Source organism: Rousettus aegyptiacus, unplaced genomic scaffold (assembly GCF_014176215.1).
Source record: "Rousettus aegyptiacus isolate mRouAeg1 unplaced genomic scaffold, mRouAeg1.p scaffold_m13_p_17, whole genome shotgun sequence".
In the NCBI taxonomy this organism is placed as follows: Eukaryota; Metazoa; Chordata; class Mammalia; order Chiroptera; family Pteropodidae; genus Rousettus; species Rousettus aegyptiacus.
This window is the reverse complement of record NW_023416292.1, coordinates 2,387,061-2,410,710: the sequence shown is the minus strand read 5'-3', so window position 1 is coordinate 2,410,710 and position 23,650 is coordinate 2,387,061. Positions and strand designations below refer to the sequence as shown.

The 23,650-nt window shown below is 38.1% G+C and overlaps 1 protein-coding gene, 3 non-coding genes and 1 pseudogene across 10 annotated transcripts in view; 2 read left to right on the top strand and 3 right to left on the bottom strand.

Annotated features, from left to right (window-relative positions):
• The window catches only part of MDM4 (MDM4 regulator of p53), a 28,764-nt gene extending 19,538 nt beyond the window's left edge, over positions 1–9,226 (bottom strand). For 2 of the 7 annotated variants that reach the window (XR_004955085.1, XM_036234413.1), the window contains exons 1-4: positions 4,645–9,226; positions 3,811–3,922; positions 2,275–2,349; positions 204–337 (exon numbers count right to left, since the gene is read on the bottom strand). Coding sequence is in view for 3 of the 7 variants with exons in the window: in XM_036234413.1 (XP_036090306.1) it covers positions 204–337; positions 2,275–2,349; positions 3,811–3,888 (287 nt within the window). In the remaining 4 variants the exon portion in view is untranslated. Of the gene's footprint in view, positions 1–203; positions 338–2,274; positions 2,350–3,810; positions 3,923–4,644 lie in introns of those variants that run through there. The other 5 variants (XR_004955087.1, XR_004955088.1, XR_004955086.1 and 2 more) reach the window with 4 other exon arrangements.
• On the top strand, positions 1,295–1,425 carry LOC118613237. Its single transcript, XR_004955365.1, has one exon. It is a non-coding gene; the product is annotated as a small nucleolar RNA SNORA48 (small nucleolar RNA).
• An 8,766-nt stretch (positions 9,227–17,992) lies between the features above and the next one.
• On the top strand, positions 17,993–18,065 carry TRNAK-UUU. Its single transcript has one exon. It is a non-coding gene; the product is annotated as a tRNA-Lys (tRNA).
• Positions 18,066–18,352: 287 nt separating this feature from the next.
• On the bottom strand, positions 18,353–18,425 carry TRNAK-UUU. The gene has a single exon. It is a non-coding gene; the product is annotated as a tRNA-Lys (tRNA).
• A 2,172-nt stretch (positions 18,426–20,597) lies between these two features.
• LOC118613049 lies at positions 20,598–20,716 on the bottom strand (annotated as a pseudogene).
• Positions 20,717–23,650: the final 2,934 nt, after the last annotated feature.

The window sequence follows — 23,650 nt, the reverse complement described above, 5'->3', positions numbered from 1 at the left end:
CTGTCTCACTACTCTTTAATTAAGCTTCATAAAATCAGGGACTATGTTTGTTGCTCACTATTTTCTCAGTGCCTCAGAGGCCACCTGACATTTGTAGGCCCTTAAATATTTGTTGACTAAAGAAATAAATAACCATTAATGACTTATGGAGATTAAGTGATTAGGTATACGAACCCAAAAAAATAAACTCTGACTCTTTTTACCTTGGATCTTTCACAGAGAAACTCTGACATCCTAGTAGTTCTCCCAAAAGATCTCCACCACAATATACCATATGCTGCTCCCTTGGATCATAAAGCTGCTTCATTGTTATATACTGGCCTAGATAGTGCATGACCTGCATGGGAAAAAAATACCATTAAGAGATATGTCCAGCTGCTGCCAAAAACACACTAATTATGAGGAGATATGGTGAGTTAGGTTTACTAGAGAAAGGGACAACATATTTATGAATATGACAGATTGTAAGGGATCCACGGTCCTACAACAGGATAGTTACACCCAACTACTAGGTTCATCCACTTATTACCACATTAACAGACCCTTATGTTTTACAATAGAAATGTTCTGGTCTGACAACGAGAAAAAGTGGTGAATTTACCTACTATCTGCTTAAAAAATCTCACCAGTCCAGATAAAGGGGTCTGTTCTATTACTAAAAGTAATAAACTTTAAATCTGCCTAGGTCATAAAATATTTTCCAAGTCCAGGAGCACATAAGTACTATAGGTTTTGTATGTGTTCACTTAATTCTTTTTGATAAATGAAGTACAAAGCCATCAGCACTATAAGTGTATAAAACATATTCTAAGTGTTTTATCAAAAATTTCATCTATATGGCTTTTTTCAGAGTTCACAAAATGGAAGGGAACACAGACAAGTTCATGATTCAAGATAAAAATTCTCTAAATTTTTTTCTTAATGTTTTCTCCATGTAACAGATTTTTAAATTCACTCAATGGCAGTAAGAACTGTGTTAACACAATTTACAACAAGCACACCAAAACAGCTCTATCTTTAGGCCCCAACGTCTCAAGAATTATTAGATATTTACACAGAAAATTTTTTCTGACACTGTTCCCTTTACACTGGAGCAATGATGTTCCTGGGCTCCCCACCATCCCAGGCAACATGTTCCAGTATTAACAAAGTTCTCACATCTAATCAAATATCTACGGGAAAAGCACCTATTGAAAGAAAAAGGTAGAAGTTTCAAATGTTTATCTGTCCAACTTTCAGATAAAATAAATCCATTCTAAGTGTACAATATAAAATCTTCTAAGACATTACTTTAAAGCCCTGGCAATGGACAAAAAGACCTGATTTATATCAGTCAGGGGTTATGCAGACATACAGTCCTTTGTTCATCCTAGCTTGATGCCTGGGGTGGCGGCCAAAGCTATATTTCATGCCTGGGGCACATAAAAAAATAATAAAACACTACTCTAAATTTGTATATATTACTACAATTCTCATTATACCATACTGTCTCAATGCACATTATGAGAATCAATATTTAAAAATAAAAAATTTAGGGAATTCTTCTTTGCACAAGGGTCAAGATTCAAAATAGAGCTTATCATATAAACTGACTCTGTTTGACTTTTTCCCAAGTAAAACATTCTCCCTGAATGACACATACTTACTTAATTTCTAAACCCAAACTCTGACATGCTATTGAAGGAGGTAATATAATTCCTTATTAATATAAAATCCATGCTTTGAAAGTTTTATCAGAATTTTGGAGATATATTCCAAAATGATGCACTTAATTTAAAATGATAAAGGAAATAGGAGTATTCTAGAGAATCTGAAATGCCCCCAGAATTGTTTCCTTGAAAGGCATAATGGAAGCGGTCAGGAATGCAGCAGTGCTGCTGACAGGTGTGAAGCTTTTAAGCAAAGTAATAAAAAACTTGATAATTTTGTTTCTTCTGTTTACGAAGGGTTAGATCTTTACCTTACTAAATGCAAGCAATTCAAAGAGATTAACATTTTAATACTGAATCTCTCCCACTTGAACAATTTGTTAAAAAAAAAAAAAACTTAAGCTAAGTAAGTTATTTAAATGCATGTTTAAAATAACTCACAGTGCTCAAAAAGAGTATCTGACACATTTATAACACAAAATTAGTGCATTTAATTCCTGCCTGGCAGCATAACCTGTAAATCACAGAACTTCCTTTCTTAGCCTGATTTCAGAGCTACATACATATTCATCTGCTTCTATTTCTTCGCTGCTCTTAAAACTGAGAATATTCTTTGATGGCTTACCTCTGTAACAGTGAAGATTTCACCTTGTGCACCTGCTGCCTGCAAAATCTTCAAAAGTGGCAATTTTGGTCGTACCTGATGTAAACATAAAATAAAGCTGCTATTTATATTTCAATTAGATTGGTTTCTGAAACCCTAGGAAACAAGAGAACCTCCTTCAACTTTTTTTTTAACAAACACTAGTACTTATTTATAACTTCCATTGCATAAAATAACTATAGATGATCAGATTACTACTTGTTACCTTCCTGAAAAATTACATTTTCAAAAGACAGCACATTCATACCTACTAAGGTGGCAATAATAAGAAGAAAAAAAAAATAAGTGTTGGCAAGAACATGGAGTAATTGGAACCCTCACGTATAGCTGGTGGGAATGTGAAATGGTGCAGCTGCTTTGGAAAACAGTATGACAGTTTCTCAAAAAGTTAAACATAGAATTTCATATGATCCAGCAGTTCCGCTATAGGTATATACCCAAAAGAACTGAAAGCAGGGACTCAATAAAAAGTATTTGTACACCAATGTCCATAGTAGCATTATTCGCAATAAACAAAAGATGGAAAAACCCAATAGATAAACAAGATGCAGCATATCCATATAAGGGATAGTAGTGACTTACTTAGTCATCTCTTGACTTTGATTGCGGAGTCTGTCTTTAGCCACACAATTTTTTTTTTTTAAATTTCATATGCTCTTATTTGTCTCTCTCTTCCTCTTACAGCTCCACAACTTTGTCTTAGGGCCACCTTCATTTTAAAGTTTCACAGGTATTTCCTAAATTGTCTCCTAATAGTCATCATTTCACTTTTTACATTTAAATCTTTATCAATCTGAAATTTGTTTGTATACAAGTTTTGAGGTCTTAATTTGTTTCCTTCCAGGGATGGACAAGTATATCAAAACCATTAATTACATAAGCCACATTGTCCCCATCAAATCCAAATTCCACATTTATAATATATTAAGCTACATATATGTATTGTGCAATTTTTATAAAAACATAAACTTATGTATTTTGACGTTACAGGAAAACATCTGAAACAGACATACCAAACTGATAACAAGATAATAAGTGTTACCTTGGAGGCAGGGAGAGATGCGTCAAAAAGTCTCTATAAATACTTGAGATAAATACATTATAAGTTTGAATCTTTTAAGAATACATTTTCTATATTTACCATTTAAATTTGATTTTTAAAGAACAAAATTAGAATGAAGTGAGAAAGACAAAATATGTGTGTGTATGTGTATACGTAAAACTTGGCTTCAAATTCTCAACTAGCCACTCAAACCCTAAAACATGAGTTTTCAAAATGTACCACTGAGCAATCAGTAACTTCCATATATTTATTTATTTAATGACCAATTCAAATTTATGAATGTTGATACTATTTACTAGTTCCCCTACTATGACATTAAAAAAAAATAATCCTTTCTGCTCTGCGTAAAATCCTAGTCAGTGAAATCAGCTACATTCTCCAATAAAATTTTTTAGAAAATTAAGGAAAAATAGGAATGATTAAAAATGATTTACCTGCTTGATTTGCCTTGGAGAGATCCTGCAAGCACTGTCAGATGTTGAACACTGGGCAGAGGTAGAAAGCGAAGTCATTTTGGCAGTGAAGAAACTAAGTCTGTCGATAAACCTAAAGGGTAAAAAAAGAAAAATTACAAAATTCTTCTGAAGTAGAAAATTCTCTTTGGGATTTACAAAAAAGCAGCCAGCAGGAAAAAGACACATATGTCAGAACACCCCACGCAAATGCAATATAATAAATCCATGCCTAGGTGCTTAATATTCTTCTGATCACTTTCTAGTTAAGACCCTGCAAAAAACACACCTACACATCATCTATGCAATCTACCAACTTAGCTTCTGGAATATGAAACTTTTTAAGTTTCAAAGGTGGGACTGAGGGGGACTGAAGTTTTGCCACCTCAAAATATGCCTTTTACAATACTGATTGTTAAGCTGGTTATTAGAAATAAAAAATTCAGAAAGAAACTTTGGCCCTCCCCTCTTTACTTGACAAAAAGAATTCTGCTTAAAGGAAGGGAACATTAGTACCCCAATATAAACTAAACCTGGCAAACGGAGAAATCTAGCAAAGCCTGTTTCCCTCAGTTCCACTGTTTGTGCGTAGCCCGGTAAGAATTTACATGTTTGCTCTTATTAACAGGAGGGAGGAATAAGGTGAAGTAGGGGCAGTTCTAAGTTAGGAGCATAGTCTGTATGGAAGAAATATTTACTACTTTTGATTGTTTACAGGCAACAGTCCAGAAAGTTTATGCATATGCAGGCAGGATTCAGTGGTGTCTAGTGGTCGGCTAATGGACGCTTGGAGACTGAGTCAAAGCTCCAACGTACACTCAAAAATGTGAGCGGTCTTTTGTTAATTGGCCCACAGCCATTAACTGGTTAATTCTTTCTGCTTTTTTTCTCTCTCCAGCAGCAGTAATTTAGAGTTCTTCTCTTGTCAATAGCAACTAAATACCTACAAAATGGGTTAAAGCAAGGTGGACATATATCATTAAAAAAGATAAAGCATGAATTGAAATAGAGTAAGACATAATTTAAAATTCTCACCTACCTTTTCTCCTTGCCCCCCCCCAAAAAAAAAAAGCTAGAGGAAAGGAAAACAAATTTTTAAATAATCTTGAGTTTACTTCAAGCTTTTTAAGTAAAAAAATGTGACAATCTGAAATTTATGAATAACAAGCCACATCAGCTAAAGGGTGAAAGGAACCTAGAAAAATCAACAAATAGTCTGGCTAAAACAAACAAGATTCCTCACTCTTTTGAAAAGACTTACTATTACAAAGTATAAATTTTTCCCTTCTACCAGCTTCCCTTGATACAGAAAGGGAAGTCTAACAGGATACAAGCGTAACTCACAATTTTAAAGTAGCAAGCTTTAAATTAGCATTTCAAACCTTATAGACTGGGAGCTATCCTTCCACTTTCTAAATTATTCTAGCTGGTTAATAATCAAATTAATGGAGACAGATTAATAGGAGAAAAATCCAATTTTAATACATGCAAATGGTGAATTCACATAAGAATGAAAAACTGGGTATATATGACATTTTGGACAAAGGAGAAAAGGGGAGGGGACAGCATCTTGGACTTCAAAAGTGGGAATGGGCCATTCATAGGTAACTGAGGAAGAGAGAAACATATATGACAGATATTTTTGCTAAGCAACCCAGAAACCAAAGGGCGGGGGAGGAGGGGGGCTGTCTAGTAAACAGCCCCTGTTGACACCATAGTCAAATCAGATTAGGATAAAGTGACTAGAATTAAGATTTCTTTCCTTGAGGTTTTTCCATTTGAATCTCTTAGGCAAGAAAAGAGAGAGGGTCGAAAGACTTTTTCTGAGTCTTAGTTCTGAATAAGTAGTTTAAAATCAATATTCTAAAAGGCAGCTTTTGATTGTCAAAACTCCGGTCACCTTCAAAACCAATCCGGTTCTCCCCAAACATGCTAATCCTGTAATCTTCCCCATTTCATTAAGTGGCAACTCTATCCTTCCAGTTGCTCAGGTCAATGACCCTGAAGCCATCCTTAATTTCTTCTTCTCTCACACTCTACATCCAGTTCAAAAATAAATTTTGAAGCTGCAGATTCAAAATATTTCCAAGCACTTCCCTCTACTTGCATCATCACTACACTAATGAGCCACTCACCTCCTAACTGCATTAGCCTCCTAAATGTCATCTTGCTTCCACCTTTCCTTATCTCTCAAGCTCTGAACCTCCTCCCCCTTTTATCTTTGCTCAAATGTCAAGTTTACCGATGAAGCCTTCCATGAGCACCCATTTTTAAAACTGCAACTCTCAACTCCCAGTATTCCCTGTCTCCTTCCCGCTTTATTTTTCTTCCCTGTCCCTGTTACCAACACGCTATATATTTTAATTATTTATCATGTGAAAAATGAGCTACAAGTGGGAGAGATTTGTCTTTATTCATTCATTAATATATCCCTAGTGTCTAAACTGACAATTTTATTTAATATATATATACATATATTACAGTGTTATGCTGTATACAAATATCAATAATAGTGTGAAGGATTTCCAAAAATGGTCCCCAATGAGCCACATCTCCCAACTGGTTCTGGGACATGATTTAATCAATAGAATGCAGCTGTTCAACCAAAAAATTCAATTTCCAAGGAGCGGAGTCTTTTTTTTTTTAAGAAAGATTTATTAGGCCATTGCCATCAAGAAAGACCAGGTTCTGAAGCATGAAGTCTGAACTACCAGCAGCATGGCAAAGTGAAAAGACAACATGTCCACCATCCTCGAGCTGTTGAGTGTTTTTTATACATTAAGTAGGAGGGAGGGAGACATAAGCCATTCTGAAAGAATTTACATTATCTAGAGATAAAGGGAGTGGGAGAAACGAAAGTAAGGCCAATTCTGGGATAGGCACACAGAGCTCCCAAGAAAGTTCCATGGATCAGCTGTGGGCAGCAGACAAGTTCATATGTAAGTAAGAAGCAAGGCTCCTGGGGTTCCATGACACCTGGCCAGTCTTTCGAATAATCTCAGTAATAGTCACCTGGAAATTAATCCTAAATTCCAACAGATGTACAGAAATGGGAGCAGTCTTTCCTCAAAGCTGGTCCACAGATGCTAACAAGCTGTTCTCTTTCTCTCATTCTCTGGCCACCGTAATTTAAACATGTCAGAATTTTTTTTTTTTTGTCACAGAGGAGTGATAATGTGCCAGTTCCAGGCCACATAGCTTCATTTTTGTACTTCTGGAGGCCTCTGAAATCCGGCTACTCTACTGGAGACCACACACAAAAAAAACATGTGGAGAGGCAGGCTCAGTTGTCCAGCTGAGCCCCAGCCTTCCAGGCATATCCTCCTAAGCAACACTCATCTTGGGACATTTCAGCCACAGCTGACACCTGTTTACTAAAGCTAAATGACAGAACACAAGCAAAACCACCAGAAGAGCCATGCAACTTAGCCCACAGAATCATAAATAAGTAAAATGGTTGTTGTTTCAACTCCCTAAATTGTTGAATGGTTTATTACATAGCATTAGATAATCCAAACAAATAGTAAAAACTTGCAGAGAACTTACTCTGTACCAGGCACATATACTAGCCCATTTAATATTTAAATACTCCTGTGATATAGGTAATATTATTATCTTTAACAGATGAGACAAGAGAAGCATAGGAATGTTATCTGCCCAAGACCATATAATAAATTGCTGGAGTCAAGATTTCAAACTCAGAAAAGCTCTTAAGTTCCCACTTAGCATTTATGTTTTCCCATTAGACCTCAAGTGCACAGAATTAATCACAATCCTTTCTTTTAAGACATACTCTCATTGTTTATCTATACATGGCCCACTTTTACTTGATTCTTTTTAATAAAGCAATAAGCATCCACCAACTAAGACTCTTTGACAGTCTATACCTAACCATAATATCCCCCATACCATTCACCTGCCTCCCCTCAACAATCATCCTGAATCCTATGTTTTGATTATCCAAATGGAATCCTAAAAAGGACATTTATATAGTTTAGTTGCTTCTAACTTAAAAAAAAAAAAAAAAAAAAAAGGCAGGTATGTTGTAATTTTAGGGATTTTTGTTTCACTAAAATAATTTTCACAGTTCTTTAAAAAAAATTGTGGTAAACAAAATTTACCATTTTTAGGTGTACAATGCAGTGATAGTACGTACGTTCATTCACAATATTGTACATCATCAGTACTATCTATCTCCAGAACTTTTTCACGTTCTCAAACTTAAACTCTGTACCCATTAAATAACGCCCCAATGTCCCCTCTCCCCATGCCCTGGTAACCACTATCCTATTTTCTTGTCTCCATGAATATGCCTATTCTAGGTCCTCATATAAGCTAAATCATGCCATATTTGTCCTTTGGTGCCTGGCTTACTTCACTTAATGTTTTCAAGGTTCATCCATGTAGCAGTATACTATTATTTTTTTATTTTGACTGCTGTATAATATTTTAGTGCGTGATGGACATTTCAGTCGTTTCTAGGTTTTCACCACAGTCATACAACAACATAAGGGCGTTTCAGTCAAGTATGGACCACATATATGGTGGTGGTCCCACGGATTATAACGGAGCTGAAAATTTTCTATCACATAGTGACATCATGGCCTTAGTAAAGTTGTAGCACAATCCCATTAGTCATGGCTTTCACCATGGTCTACTTAATCAATTCTGCAATGTATGCTTGCAAAAGTCTCTGTTCACTAGGTTAAGCTTGTTGTTTTACAATCTTATATATCTGTTAATTTGTCAGCTTAACCTATATATAATTGAAATGCAATGAAATTTCCCACTGTGATGATTTGTCCATTTATCCCAGTGTAGTTCTATCAATTTTGCTTCATTTATTTTAAGGATTTTTAGTCAGAGGTATACATGCTATATTTTCTTGGTGAACTGTAATTATACAACGATTACTATGTAGTGATTCTTTCCATTCCAATTAAGACATTCTGTTAGCATAGTCATGTCAGCTTTCTTTTATAGTTAGCATTTTCATGTATGCATTTTCCCAATGTTTTACACTCCCTTAAGCTTGTGGTGTGCCCTCTGTAAAAAGGATATAGCTGGATTTTGGATTTTTAATCCAATTTGTCAAATTAGGTGAATTTAGTCCATTTATTGTAACTGATATATATGGATCTATTTAGTATTTCAGTTTGTCCTACTCTTCCCATGTTTACTTTGCTTTAACACTAGCAGAAAGTCTTGTGCCATTAAAAAGACACTAGTCTATGAGCCATGGAAGTCACGTAACTTGTCCAAGTCAAAAGCTTATCCTTTTTCACTATACCATGCCGCCTGTGAATACACTTGATGCTGTACACATGGACTTTTTTTCATAAGTAACTGTAAATGTATTTTCCTTATAACTTCCTTAATAACATTTATTTCCTTTAGTTTATTGTAAGAATACAGCACACTATATATATATATGTATATATATATATATATATATATATATATATAATATGAAATGAGTTAATCGACTGTTTATGTTACCAAAAGGCTTCCATTCAATAGTATAGATTAGTCTTAAGTTTTGAGGAAGTCAAAAGTTACATGCAGGTTTTCAACTGGGGGAGGGGAGGTAAGCACCCCTAATCCCTGTATTGTTCAAGGATCAACTGTAGTTATTTTCAGTTGCTCAAACCACAAAGTCAGGAGTCATCTTGATCTCTCCCTCCTCCTCCATTATTATATCATCAAACCTATAAGATTTTAAGTCCTAAACCTTTCAAAACAACCCCTACTCTTCATCTTCATGACCACATCCTCAAACCAAAAAGTGTTACTTCTTGGCTGCATTACTGCAGTAGACGTTTAACTAGTCTCTAACTCCACTTCAATCAAAACTGTACACCAAAGCCAGGGTTAAAAGAACAAAAAAAACAAAAACAAAAATATCCTAGTGTCAGGCCCTGCTCCCTAGCTTGCTAATGCTCTAAAGATAAACATGGAGTCCAGCCCCTCAGCATCTTGCCAGTCTTTCCACTTGCGCTGTTCTTTCCCATGTGCCCTGTGCCCCAGCCACACTGATCTTTTCATTTCTCAAACAGGACCATAGCTTCCTGCTTCGGGCCCTTTGCACACATTGTTCTTTCATTTGAGCACAGTGAGTTCTGTACAAGACTGACTCATACTAAACCTTCTAGTCTCAGGTTAAATGTTGCATCAACAATAGATGCAACCACTGACATGAAACACTGGAGGGGGGAGGGAGTTAAAATACATGGCGCAAGCTTACAGCACTTAACCCACTGGCCAAACTTATTTCTAAAAGAGGGTCATTCACACAGTATGTACTTCCTGATGTGAATAGAAAACACCCAGTACCTCCTATGAAGCCTTCTTGGAGGGAAAAAAAATTAATCAAGCTTCTAGATCTGCTACTTGTCTGTAGGAAAATGGAGAGTAGAGAAGTAAACAAAATTTAAAGCAGACAACTAGCCAAATTTAGAATGTAGGAAATTCTACAGGATTGGACGGTGAAGAGTATGGTTGAAATGGGGAGACTGTTATAGAGATTTAAGTATAAACCTAACACAACGTGTGGATGTGGCTGAAGTTCTGATTCAAACAAGCCATCTATGTCTTTTTTCCCCCTAAACCACCAGGAAAATTTTAATTATGAACTAAGTATGAGATACTATTAAACTGTTGATTGTAGTAGAAAGGCACTGTGGTAATTTTTTTTTTAATCCTGATTTCTTAAGAGATAACATGATATATGACATATCTGATATGCTTTAAACAGTTCATTAAAAAGGTAGGAAAAGTAGAAAAAACAATATGAAATTAAAAAAATAGGTTTTAATGACCTTGTTGAATGGTATATACCAAATGTGGAAGAAATCACAAGATTTGTTTACTGTTATCTTAAAAAAAACTAGTACTCTCAGAAAATATTCCAGTTACATAAAAGAACTGGTATCACTAAGCTGTAATGCTCTGGCTCTCTGGGGGTTTCTTTCCATTAATAATAAACTACAAATGACTACAGTAAGCTTAAAAGAAAACACCTGCTTTTAAATGAATGAGGAAAGAAAGTCCTTTTTGCACTATTCTCTGCATGCTTTCAAAAGGACTCTCCCTCGAGAGATGTGTTTATTGAAAGAGAAGCCAATTCCACTTCATTCCACAATACATCAGAACTAGGAATACCTCAGGGCAAGCCAAAATACCCTAGGTTTCTGCGTGTTTTAAGAGTGAAAGACTGCTATATGTGCCTGTAGAGCTAATGAAAACTCACCAGCCTCACTGGGGGTGTGTCCATAAGCTTTCATAACCTGTCTTCGGCGTAACTCTCCATTCCACCTCCGTACTCTTTTCCAAATCTCTGAATAATGAACTCAAGTTTCTTGAATTTTTCTACCCTTTTACCACTCGCCTCTCAGTATTATTAGTACTGAGATTTTTCAAACTACAAGTTGTATCCCAGTTGGTCTTATGCCTCCCTTCTATTAAAGAAATCAAACAGAAAATTAAAGTGAATTAACAAAGCTAAGCTTTGGTCTGTGGAATATGTTTCTGTTACTGAAAAGAGCCAACACTTACCACGCTTAAGCACCTTTAGGGTAGGTGCTTAAGCACCCAAGAGGTAGATTACCATTGTCTTCATCTTCAGAAGAGAACTGAGGCAGAGGTGGATAACTTGTCCCAGAATTATGGTCTGCAGAGCCAGAGCTCTTAACCATTACCCCTTCTATGTATACTGGGTCATGATGTAAACTTGATTTACTATAGGTCACGATGAAAAAGTTTGAAACCCACTGCCTTAGCACCTGTCCTTTCTTCTCTCCTATGCTCTATTTACTGTTTTCAAAAATTCTTACTCATTCATCTACTCTGGTCAAAAGTCACTTCCTTGGTCAAGGCTTTTCTGAGTGACTCCACAAGGGAGAATGATGATACCAGAGCCCATCTATTAAAAAACTTACATTATATTTATGTTTTTATCTGTGTGCCCTATTGATCTGAAATTAGAGAGAAAGAGCAGTCCTATTCATCTCTCAATGACAAGTGGGTTTTATCCTATACTCATTTAGTCCAAGAGACTCCTACATGTCATCTTCAAACCTTTATCTTTGATGACAACTGTGATTTTTAAGACTAAAACAAAAACTTGTCAGAAGTTAGCAGATGTAATCATTCTTATCAATTCTTTAAAGCTCTAAGGACTTCTTTTAAACACTATTTTCTGATTCTTTAAATACATGAGAGAGTCAAAGGAAAAAATTCACACACCGAAAATGGCATTGCTTATGCTAAAAGCCCATCATACCAAATCTAGATTTAATACCTGACAGAGCTGCAGTTTCAACCTCTTTCAGAAATGTCATCTTAATCAACCACTCTGGAATTTTCTAGTCAAACTAGTAAGGTGGTCAATGAAAGAGGTAATCTGCATAAAAACCATTCCCTTTTCTTCCTTAAAAGGTGTTCTGGTTCGAAACTAATCCTTCCTGTATGTAAATAAAATATAAATTAAACTAATGCTTCCTTTCTCTTGCCCCACCCTTTCCTATTAAAATCTTCCATTTTGTACAACTCTTTGGAGCTCCCTTCTAGTTGATATATGGGATGATGCCCAATTCATGAATCTCTTAATAAAACCAATTAGATCTTCAAATTTACTCGGTTGAATTTTGGTTTTTTTAAACAAGAATAATAAAAATTTTTTTTCTTTTAAAAAATTACTATCAGTACGTTAAACTATTACTACTACGTTTTAGCTCTTACCAGGTCTGCTAAGCAAGCACCTACAAAGATGGGAAGGAAGTGTGTGCAAGAGTATATGCTTCAGCAGTTTGCAAAACAAACAACACGCCAGGAAAAACCTAAAAATCCATCAATGGAGAACCGGTTAAAGAAGCTGTTGTACAAGCCTATAAACAATACTATGTAAGTCTTTAAAAGAAAGTACTTTATCTATGCTTTATGTAAAGCTGCCCAGATATTATTTGAAAAACTTAAGGTTCAGAACCATACACACAAAATGACCCCACTGTTGCTTAAATGTGAATATATGTAGAAAATTCAGAAAGGGTGTAATCAGTTAACAGTAACTAGCCTGAGGAAGAAACCACTTAGGAATGACGGATTAACTTCACACTTCGGTTTTGAGTGCATTTTTTAAAACAGGCACTCTTTTAGTTTTTTAAAGACTATGGAAAGCTGTGATCTTGACAAGTATTGATAAGAGGAAAGAGCAACACCATTTTCTCCAGGCGTCACTTTTAAACAGTGGTTAACTCAAGAGTGTACAGGAATCAACTGAGAGGTGTGCTGATTGAAATACATATTCCGGAGCCCCAGCTCCTAGCATTGTTCGGGGAGGTCTGGGTGTGGCCCAAAATGAGCATTCTTCAAACAAGCGCGCAAGTGCCTGAGTCAGATGGTACGCAGCCCCGAAAATCACTACCTTAAAATCTTAAGACATCTCCCCGCTTCCCTCACTCCCACTTCTTTCCTCGAATTCTGCGTCCAGTTAAACACTGTCAACATGACTATTTAGATTTTAGGCTTGCAGCCTGTTGGCATCCTGCCACTCCGCCTCCATTTTTATCTTCCGCAGGCCCTCATCTCACAACCCTTTCCCCACCAGCCCTTCTTCCGCCCGGCGCGACAGTCCCAAGGCTGCCACCCACGCCGCAAGCTCCTCCCGCCTGCTCTCCCGGCTCCGCGGCCCGCGGAACCCGCCGCGCCGCCGCTCGCTCCCCGCTCTCCACTTCCCGCTCCTGCCTCCCGGCGCCGCGCCGAGGAAACCCAAGAGCCACACCTTACTCCCACTCCGTGAGTCTCTCCCACACCGAGCGCGGGAGAAAGCGGACGTCAGTCACAGGTCCGCAGGCCTCAGGAGCAATTAAAAACGGCGAGCAATGAAAGCGCAACTTCCGGCCTCCCAAAAACCATCTCACAGGAGAGCTTCCGGCGAGGCCTCCCGAAACCATAGATGGTCAACTGGATGACTAGAGAGCTAGAGAGGATGCTTTCTGCCCACCATAGAGTAGATTCTCGGTCCGGGAGAGAGAGTCGCGGGTGCTGGGCGTGTAAGAGTTGCTAGGTTTCAATACAGAACATTTCAGAAACTGACGAGGTCTCGTGGTATTTGCAGACGTGTCCTAGGAGATCAAAAACTGGGAAGGGAGAAATTTAAAAGCATCATCAGAGGCAACCGTCAGTTAATCAAGAAAGCCCCATTCCCTCTGTCCTTCAGTATTATTATTACTCCCCCAAGGAAGCTGAAGAAGGGAAACAGCATCCTACTTTTGATGCTAATTGGGGGAGATAAGACTAGTATAGACTCGGATCGGTAAAAGCTATGTGGTAAATGCTAAAAGTGAGATGCAGAGAACAATGAGATGGAGCTTATATGGATCTCACAACCAGGTCATCTAATCTCTCCCAATATAAAAGGCAGACTGTCCTCAACCTCTGCCGGTGCCAAACGGCATTACCTCCCTCAACTACCTCATTTTATTTCAGGTTAATTCTAAATTTTAGAGGATTTTCTGAGCTGAATTTTGTTACTTTGTAATTCCTACTGGTTTCAGTTCTGCATTTTGGAGAACAATAAGGCTTCATTCTTTCCAATACAACTATTATTTAGTTATCTGAAAACAGCTACTGATGCAGGATGGAGCAAATTTTCAGGAGTTGAGGAGACCAAGCCCTGCACAGAGAGAAGAGAGTCCTTTGGTGGAGAGTGTAGAAAGAGTTTAATACACCAAAGTTAGAGTCAAAAGGAAAGTTTATTAGAAAAGGAGTAACACTCCACAGAGTGTCGTCGCCTCTCAGAGGCAGAGTGAGTGGGACAGAGTAAGGGCACAGAGCAACAGTGAGAGTCAGTGAGAGGAGCCAAGAGAGCTGTGGAAAGGCAGTGAGAAACAGAGTGAGTGTTCAGGAATTCAGTTTATATGTCATTCTTTAGTTACCATTTCCTTTGATATGGACATACGGTGAGGAAGAGTATGAGCCTAAAAGCTGGATGGCTGGCACTTCCAGCCTTTAATCCTTAGGTCCCCCATGGTTTTAGCCATAGGGAAAGACTTTGTTGGTTCCTCTTTCCCCTTCACGGATGTGGGGAACGGGTTGTTAGCAATCCCAGAAGTCTTCCTTTATTCTGAAGGTGCCCTCCTGGCCTGCCTGTAGTGCTGATCGGCATATTGCAGTCTCTGAATGTAGCTTGATTTAACATTTTTAATTCTCTTGCTTCCTTCCTACATTACTACCATTTCCCATCCCTAACTCTCCTTTGTTTTTCTACAGGCTAAAAATTCCCTCAGAGTGTTCAACTATAGTTGACTCTTGAAATATAAGAGCTGGTTGGGGGCTCCGGCCCAGGCAGTCAAAAATCTGCTTTTAACTTTTGATTCCTCCAAAACTTAACTACTGTTAAGTAAAATGCAACCAAGTAAATTTGAAGATCTAATTGGCTTATTAAGCGACTCATGAATCCTGCAGTATCCTATCTAGCAACTAGAAGGGCGCTCTGAGGTGTTATACAATATGGAAGATTTTTATAGGAAGAAAGATGAAGCAAGGAAGCTAATAATAAACACAAGAAAGGATTATTTGGGGGCCAACATACATTTTCTTCTGGGGAAAGAGACTAGGAAGGATTTTTATCATGCAGATTGATTCTTCTTTCTGTGGGGGATGGAGAGGACCCCTATGACATTATCTTCCTGGTGCTTGACCAGAAAACCCCATAATGGTTGATTAAGATTCTTTGTCTAGAAGAGATTGCAGCTGTAATTAGATCATGCATTAAATCTAGGTTTGGCTTCATGGGCTGTGAGCACAAACCATGCCACTTTGGGCCTGTGGTTTTTTGTTTTGTTTTGTTTTGTTTTTAACGCTACCAATAGCTTACTGTTGTCTGGAAGCCTTACTGATAACAGAATCAATTAACACAAATGTTGTATGTTATATGCATTAAATACTGTGTTCTTACAATAAAGCATGCTAGAGAAGAAAAAATTATTAAGAAAATCAGAAGAAAAATACATTTACAATATTTATTGATTAATCATGAATTGGTGGCAACCATAATTCTTAACCAGGTCCTATTTGACATGTATCTATCAAGGCTTTAAATGGAAACTAAATATGTTGATCAAAACTCCAGGCAATGTTAACTACAGCTCATCGCTTACTGAATTTAACACATTCTCTTTACCTAGAAAGTCTGACTACTCCTCTAGATAGATTGCAGGTCTCACTTATTTTGGAATTTTCTAGGCTGGTGCTTGTAGGATTTGTTGATCTTAAACTGAATTGCATGACAGGATCATAATTCTAAGAGTTCAGGAGACAATAGGAAGGGACCTAAACTAACTAGATACTATTTTAAAGATACAAAACAATCTCCTGTTTGAGAATGTAAAATTAATTGCACAAAAAGAGGAGAAATAGTTGATAGTAATACACACAAAAACGCCCCTTCCATTTTTTTTTTTTTTTGAAAAGGGTGGTTGTTGACTTCAAGCTGTCTGAGAGCAACTGTGAAAAAGGAATTAATTCTTCAGCTCATTTACAGAACTCTGGACCTCCCAGCTACAGGGGAGGTTATGCCAGAAATAGAGTAAGGTGCAATGTGCAAATTAAGGAAGGGCATTGCCCCATTTTATATTGCGTGGGTCTGTATCTAGTTCTGGGAGCCACATTCTAAACAGGGCAAACAGGTACTTGTTGAGAAGATGGCGACTATGGTTGCAAGGGGGCTTGAAGCCATGCCAAATAAGGAATACAGCTGACCCTTGAAAAACATGGGTTTGAACCGCACAGATCTACTTATACACAGATTTTTTTCAATGCTTATTATGTGGCAGGCATTGTTATAAACAATATATATATAACTGTCATATAATTCTCACAATCATCCTATTGTCCTGATAATGTAGGGGGAAAGCAAGAGAATTAAAATTGTTACTAAAACCACAATCAGAGACTGCAACGTGCAGAAATCAGCCCTCCAGCCAAGCCAAGAGTACACCATCAGAACAAAGGAAAATTTCTGCTGGGATTGCTAACAACCCATTCTCCACACCTGTGAAGGGGAACCAGGAACCAAGAGTCACTCCCTATGGCTAAAACCATGGGGAACCTAAGGATTAAAGACTGAGAACTGCCAGCAGGCCTTTCACTCTACATATTCTTACCTTTTCAAGCTACATACTCTTCCTGTTCCTCGCTGTATGTCCATATAAAAGGAAATGAGTTAACAAAGTCTTTTAAACTATAACTCACAGGAACTAAAGAAAGATATATAAACTGAATTCTCTGAACAGTGCTTTTACTCTCTCTCACTGTCCCTCTCACTCTCTGCCTCTGAGAGGAGACTACATTCTGTGGAGTGTTATTCCTTTTCTACTAAACTTTCCTTTTGACTCTGACTTTGACGCGTGTATTGAATTCTTTCTTCACTCTCCGCCAGAAGGACTCTCTTCTTTATTTGGTGCAGGGCTTGGTCTGCTCCCAACTCAAGGAAATTTGCCCTGTTGTGCATCATTAAGACACAGAGAAGTAATTTGCCCAAGATCACCCAGTGGTAGTAAGGATTCAAACGGGGGCACCTAATAAGAGAACCCATGTAGAAGTATTTATGTAGAAGTATTCTACAATTCTCAACGCCAGTGCTGTAGCAGAGGGCAGTATTCAGGTTACTGGTGGCTGTAGAGAAGAGCCTCCCATACTAAGATCAATAAAATCTCTTTGCTAGCATCTTCGACCTTCCGGTCTCCGCGGCTTAATAGGGTTCTGCCCCCATGGTCACTGCTGGTGACCTCCGGGGTTTGCTGTCGCTTAAAATTACAAGACAATCTCGCCATACTTCTTCAGAGTCCTTTCTCCCACTTTATATTATACAATTCAATCCAATAGCTTCAGAACAGGGTATTTGTATTCTCTTAGTCTTTTTTTTTTTCTGTTGTCGGGTAGGTTTTAGAACCCACACCCACCCTGTTTTCAATCGTATCATAGATCTGGTGTCACTATGGAGCTTCAAAAGCGGCATGATTTAGGTCTTGTGTTTTGCTTTGGCACATGAATCCGAACTTTCTTGTGTTAAAATAGCGTCAAGAAATGCGGCGGAAAAAAATTGATTATACAAGGTTCCTTATTCTTATGTAAGGTGTTGTGGTAGCACAGTTTTACGACGAGGGCCCGGATAGCTCAGTCGGTAGAGCATCAGACTTTTAATCTGAGGGTCCAGGGTTCAAGTCCCTGTTCGGGCGCTTTACTTTAACTTTAGTCTTTACCTTTTCCCCACCCCCCCCCCTCAATTATTAGCAATCTGAGAAAAAAAAAATTATTTCTCGCTGGAAAAGCACCGTGCAAAACTCCATGCTCTCCCAGAAACTAAGTTTTACAGTCTCTTTTTTCTTTCTCCCGAGAACATTTTTACCTAGCATGTCCTGAAATCAATAAAAAAAATCAAATGAATTCAATTTAAAATATAAATAAATTCGAACGTTCGGATTACCGTGTATTCGGTAACCTTCAAGGGACGAAAAGTTGCCGACGCCCGAACAGGGACTTGAACCCTGGACCCTCAGATTAAAAGTCTGATGCTCTACCGACTGAGCTATCCGGGCGCTCTGGAAAACCTTTTGCTTTCTGTTTATTTAATATAATTCTAATAAATGGCGTCAAAAAATTAAATCTAGATCTCAATTCGATTTAAAGTATTTTTTTTCAGCAAGACAGAGAAAAATGAACATTTGCTTTTCTATTTTTTCTCCACTTATTTAATAAATGTTCTTCAAGTTCTTTGACATTTTTCGTTTGATAAATTGTCAATATCTACTAAACTCTCCACAACTAAATGATAGTAAATTACAGATAAATGGGCAACTAAGATGAACATTGAATATTTAGAAATAGAGTTGCAACCTCTTTATTGTAATTCTTCTGTCTTCCATCTATCACTTTCCTATTAGGACCTCTTAATTTCACTTATTCTACTGAACCAATTTACAGTATCTTTTTCTTTAATGAAAATACATTTCCATTCACTAGATGATACAGCTGTTAGATAAGCATTCCTTAGCACAACAGAAGGAAAGACACATTTGACTTATGAATAGAGGAGCTAATATAGGAAAATAGAAGTGGCTGGAAATGTAGTTCTGAATTTACATTAAAAGGAGAGCTTAGACCTTTAATTTAGATTTTGATTAAAATTTTGCCTTTCCCTGTCTTGCAGACAAGCTGCAGTTTTTAAGTCAGACTAACAAGATGAATCCTTCCAAAACAGTAAATAGTGTGCACTACTGGGAGCAACATACAATATTAAGAATAGAAATCTCTAGGATCGGCCTAGTTTTCCTAAAATCAGTTTCATCGATTCTGACGCATAGGGTGTGGAACAGAGGATTATGAAATTTCAAAGACTGATAAGGGAATTCATTTTTGTTTCTGGGAACTTATGGCTTCTGAATACAATGAACAACAAAATAGCTCAGTCTCATTTGGAGAAATTTCTTTCCTACAATTGTCTGATTCTTTTAGAACAAAGACCCGAAAATTGTGTGATCCTGAACAGGAATGAGTTTCCACATTTATAAAATGAGGAAAATTGATTAGATGACCTGTAAGATACTTTCTAAATGGAAAATCTTACCAATCTGTTACTTTTCCCACTGTAGCTAAGATTAGAAGTGGCAAACTCAAAATGCAATGGGAAGGAATGGCTTAACTGAATAAACATTTATTGATCATCTGTTACTGCTTAGGCTCTGTGCTAGCTCTAGGATCAGAGAAATATGACACAGATCCTGCTCACAGAAGGCAGACATTTCAGCAAACAATTTTAACAAAGGAATAACTGCAGTAATAATTCAAGTACCAGAATGGCAAGAGATGAGAATGGACAGAAAGGCAGGGGTTGTAAAATGAGGCGGGGCTCTTAAGTTTTCAGCAAGAACACATGGTCAGAGGTGAGTTCAAACAACAGTCACAGGCATACAAAAGAAATTGCAATGAGCCGGAGAGACATTCATTTATTTGGACATTTCTTGAACACCTGCTGTGTTAGGTAAGGAAAAACTTCTTGCTCTCTTTTTATAAACCAAATGTGGAAATGTTATTATACCTTACTTTTTTTTTTTTTAAGACAGGTAGTTAAAGGGGCAAGAATAAAGGGGCCTTCAGGGTATTTTTTCCTGTCCAATGACTTTGTTACATTGTATTCCCTTTCCTTATAGATAATAAACCTGCTTCTTAATGTCAAATAAACTGAATGGGATTAACCCTGCAAGTTGCTTATTGAGTACCTACTATTTCTACAGCAGTGAGCTAGGCACAGTGGGAAGGAAACAGTAAGTTTGGGAAGAAAGTGGGGAGAGCAAGCCGTGTTTGCCAGGTGGGTACTACATTAATCTGGCTGGACTGGAGGGAGGTAGAATATATGTCAGATTGGAGACTAAGGAGGTTTATTCTGGGCTAAGGAGAATAATTTTATCATATAGGCAATGGGAAAGTTTGAAAGTTAAATTGAAAATTGAGTTTGTTAACACTGCAAAATCTCACCTGAGGTCGCATCAACTGAATCAGCTTTTTCTGTGTTGCATTACAAACACCACCAAGAGTGCTGCTATCTTGTTCCTTATTTAGTATGGACTCTTTCTTGAGTGCTTCTCGCTTCATATAGACGAACTTAATTCTCCCACTAGAGGGCAGTCTAAACCGACAGATTCTATATTTGGAGCCCACCCCTCCTATTTCTTTCTTTTTTCTTTTCTTTTTCCTCTTTTTTTTTTTTTTTATTCCTACAGTACCTGGTATTCTGAGGTGGTCTCCGATCCAAGTACTAACCAGGCCCCTCCCTGCTTAGCTTCTGAGATCAGACGAGATCGGATACATTCAGGGTGGCATGGCCATAGACTCATTTCTTAAGTTTAATTTCTCCCACCAATTTTTGAAGAGATTTTTTTTTTACCGTCCTACTCATCAGACTCATCTGTCTTTGAAAAAAAAAATCACCGTCAATTCTGTGTCAGAGCTGGGGAAAGTTGTGGAGCAAGAAAGGTTTATCCTTGCAATTCTCACACCTTCTTGGTATGTCATTGGCCACTTTTGTTACACAGTACTTTTCCTTCAGACGGCAAGCCTTGGCTCATGAGGTTGCACCTTGGAACTGTTTTCATGGGAACTTGGGAGCACCTACTTGGGTGGTGAAGTCTTGTGTCCTCATCATGAGAGTCCCACACTGGTGCATGGCTGGGTATCCAGCGCAGGGAGAGTTGTGAGTTGAATAATTGTATTGAAGAGCCAGAAAGCACAACTCCAACAGTGGAATTTTAGGCCAGTGGGAAGGGTTTAATTTCAAGAGGCTTTCCCAGGGCTTCCCAAACCAACATTAAGTGTAGCTGTCTACTCTCAGAGACCTAGTCATCCCTCATCACTAGTCTTTGGAGTTGAGGCTGTTGCAAGGCACCAGGAAGACATGTGGTACACAGAAGTCTTTTTTAGTGTTTTTGGCCGAATGACTTCAAACTGAGAGTGGTCTGGGTTTCTGGTGAGCCCTCCAACCTCTCTCCCACAACCATCATTGTTGAGAATACAGCCCAAGAATCTTGCACAGTATGAAGAGCTCTGACACTGGCATAAACATTCCCTGAAACAGGCAGCCCTCAGATGTGCTGGGTGACTGAAAAGGTGTAGGGAAAAAGCAGGACCGACTTCAAAGCCAGTGAAAGTCGATGGGACTGAGAAAACCAATCTAACCACCACATGTTTACAGAGCACTGTCTACTATCCATTATCTTTCAGAGACACTTGAATCTTTCTGGAGAAAGTCTACCGAAAGATTTAAAAATGAAAATGTTACAAACGTTGTCTTTTTCACTTTTTATCCAGAATTTATTTTACAATCAGCCCTAGCCCAGAGCAGAGCCCTGAGAGAACAGAAACTGGAAAAGGCAAGGAAACAGATCCTGGAGCCTTCAGGAAGGAGCACAGGCTGTTGACATCTTGATTTTAGCCCAATGGGACCCAAATGCACAGATGGATAGATTCAATCATCTTCTTCTCCCATTCATTTCAACCACTTGCTCTCAGACTAATAACCTAGTTCTTGTTTTACCAGTAAAGTCTTAAATTCTCAAGCTCTCCATTGCCTAGCTTGTTCACTCTCTTCCTGTAAATTGAATCAAAGTCTTCATTCATTCACTCACTCACCAAGTCTTTATAGAGCACCACTTTGGATCAGACAACGCATTAAGCCTAGAGATTCAGAGGTAATCCCAACAGAGATTTCCTTGTCCTTAAGGAATTTATAGTCTAGTAACCCTCCTCCTCCACCCCTCTCAATTCAGAAACACACACACACACACACACACACACACACACACACACACTTAGGACACTGTGATGAGCGTTAACAATCCAGGTGGCTATCAGGTGTGTCTAGACAAACCCAGAAGGGACTCTGGGGAAGCTTCCTGGAAAATTCGTTGTAGGGTGTATTAGTTTGCTATTGCTGCTGTAACAAATTGCCACAAAATGTAGTGGATTAAAACAATACAAGTTTATTATCTTACAGTTCTGTAGATAATAAACCCAATCTGGGTCCCATTGGGCTAAAATCAAGATGTCAACAGCCTGTGTTCCTTCCTGAAGGCTCCAGGATCTGTTTCCTTGCCTTTTCCAGTTTCTAGTAGCAGCTCATATTCCTTGGCTCAGGACCTTCTTCTTCCAACTTTAAAGCCAGTAATGTTGTATCCCTCTTACCATTCTTCCATCATCACATCTCCCTCCAACCTCAATTGGGAAAGGTATTTTGCTTTTAAGGATCCGCGTGATTAGATTGGGTTTATTTGGGTAATCCAGGATAATCTCCCCAACTCAAGGTCCTTAATCACCTCTGCACAATCCTTTTGCCATGTATAATAACATATTCACAAGTTCCAGAGACTGAGAGACAAACATTTCCTCTTTTTGGAGGCCGTTATTCTACCTATCATGTAAAAAGACAGCCACATAGTGATAGTGGTGAGGATTGGGGTAGGAGGCCCTTTACAGGCAGTAGGAAAAGCTTATAGAAAGGCCTCTCAATGAGAATAGTGTGTATTCTAGGAACTGTAGGGAATTCAGTAAAACCAAAGCATGGAGTTTGCATTGGAATGTGGGAGGGAGTTCTTCATTCAATCCACATTTATTACATGCCTATTATATGGCAGGTGCTGTTCTGAGGCTATAAGGAAGAACAAGACAAAGTTCGTGTCCTCTGAGTCTTCATAAAAGCAAAGGCCAGATTGTGAGAGGCCTTGTAGATTTTCTTAAGGAGTTTGAATTTGTCTAAGAGCTGTAGGGGGCCATTCGTTTGACAAATTTTATTGAGCGCTTGCTGTGTGCCAGGTACTGTTCCAGGCTCTAGGAATGCAGAAGTTTAAAAATGAAAATAAAAATTCCCTGCCTTTATGGAGTTTATATGCTAGTTGATTTTCAGGAAGAGAAGCAGATGTTTGCTTTGGAAAGATCACTCTAGCCGGGATGTTGGAGAAAAGGTTGGAGGGGAGTAAGATTAGAGGTGATCCAGTCCCTTCTCGGGTATATTTTCTTTTATCAGGAACTCTCGTTCCCTTTTATCCTTCAACTGTACCTTTTTTGCAACCTTCTCCCCACAACTGATTTAACATTCCACCCTGGGGCTTCCCAGCACTGCAGAGGAAAATGTTTAAAATATTCATATTGTAAATATATATATATATATTTATATTTATATATTTATATTGCAGCCACTACATATTAGAATACCCAACCCAGCCATATTCTCGACTCTGTTGACGATTCCATTATTCTAAGAAGCGACCACACT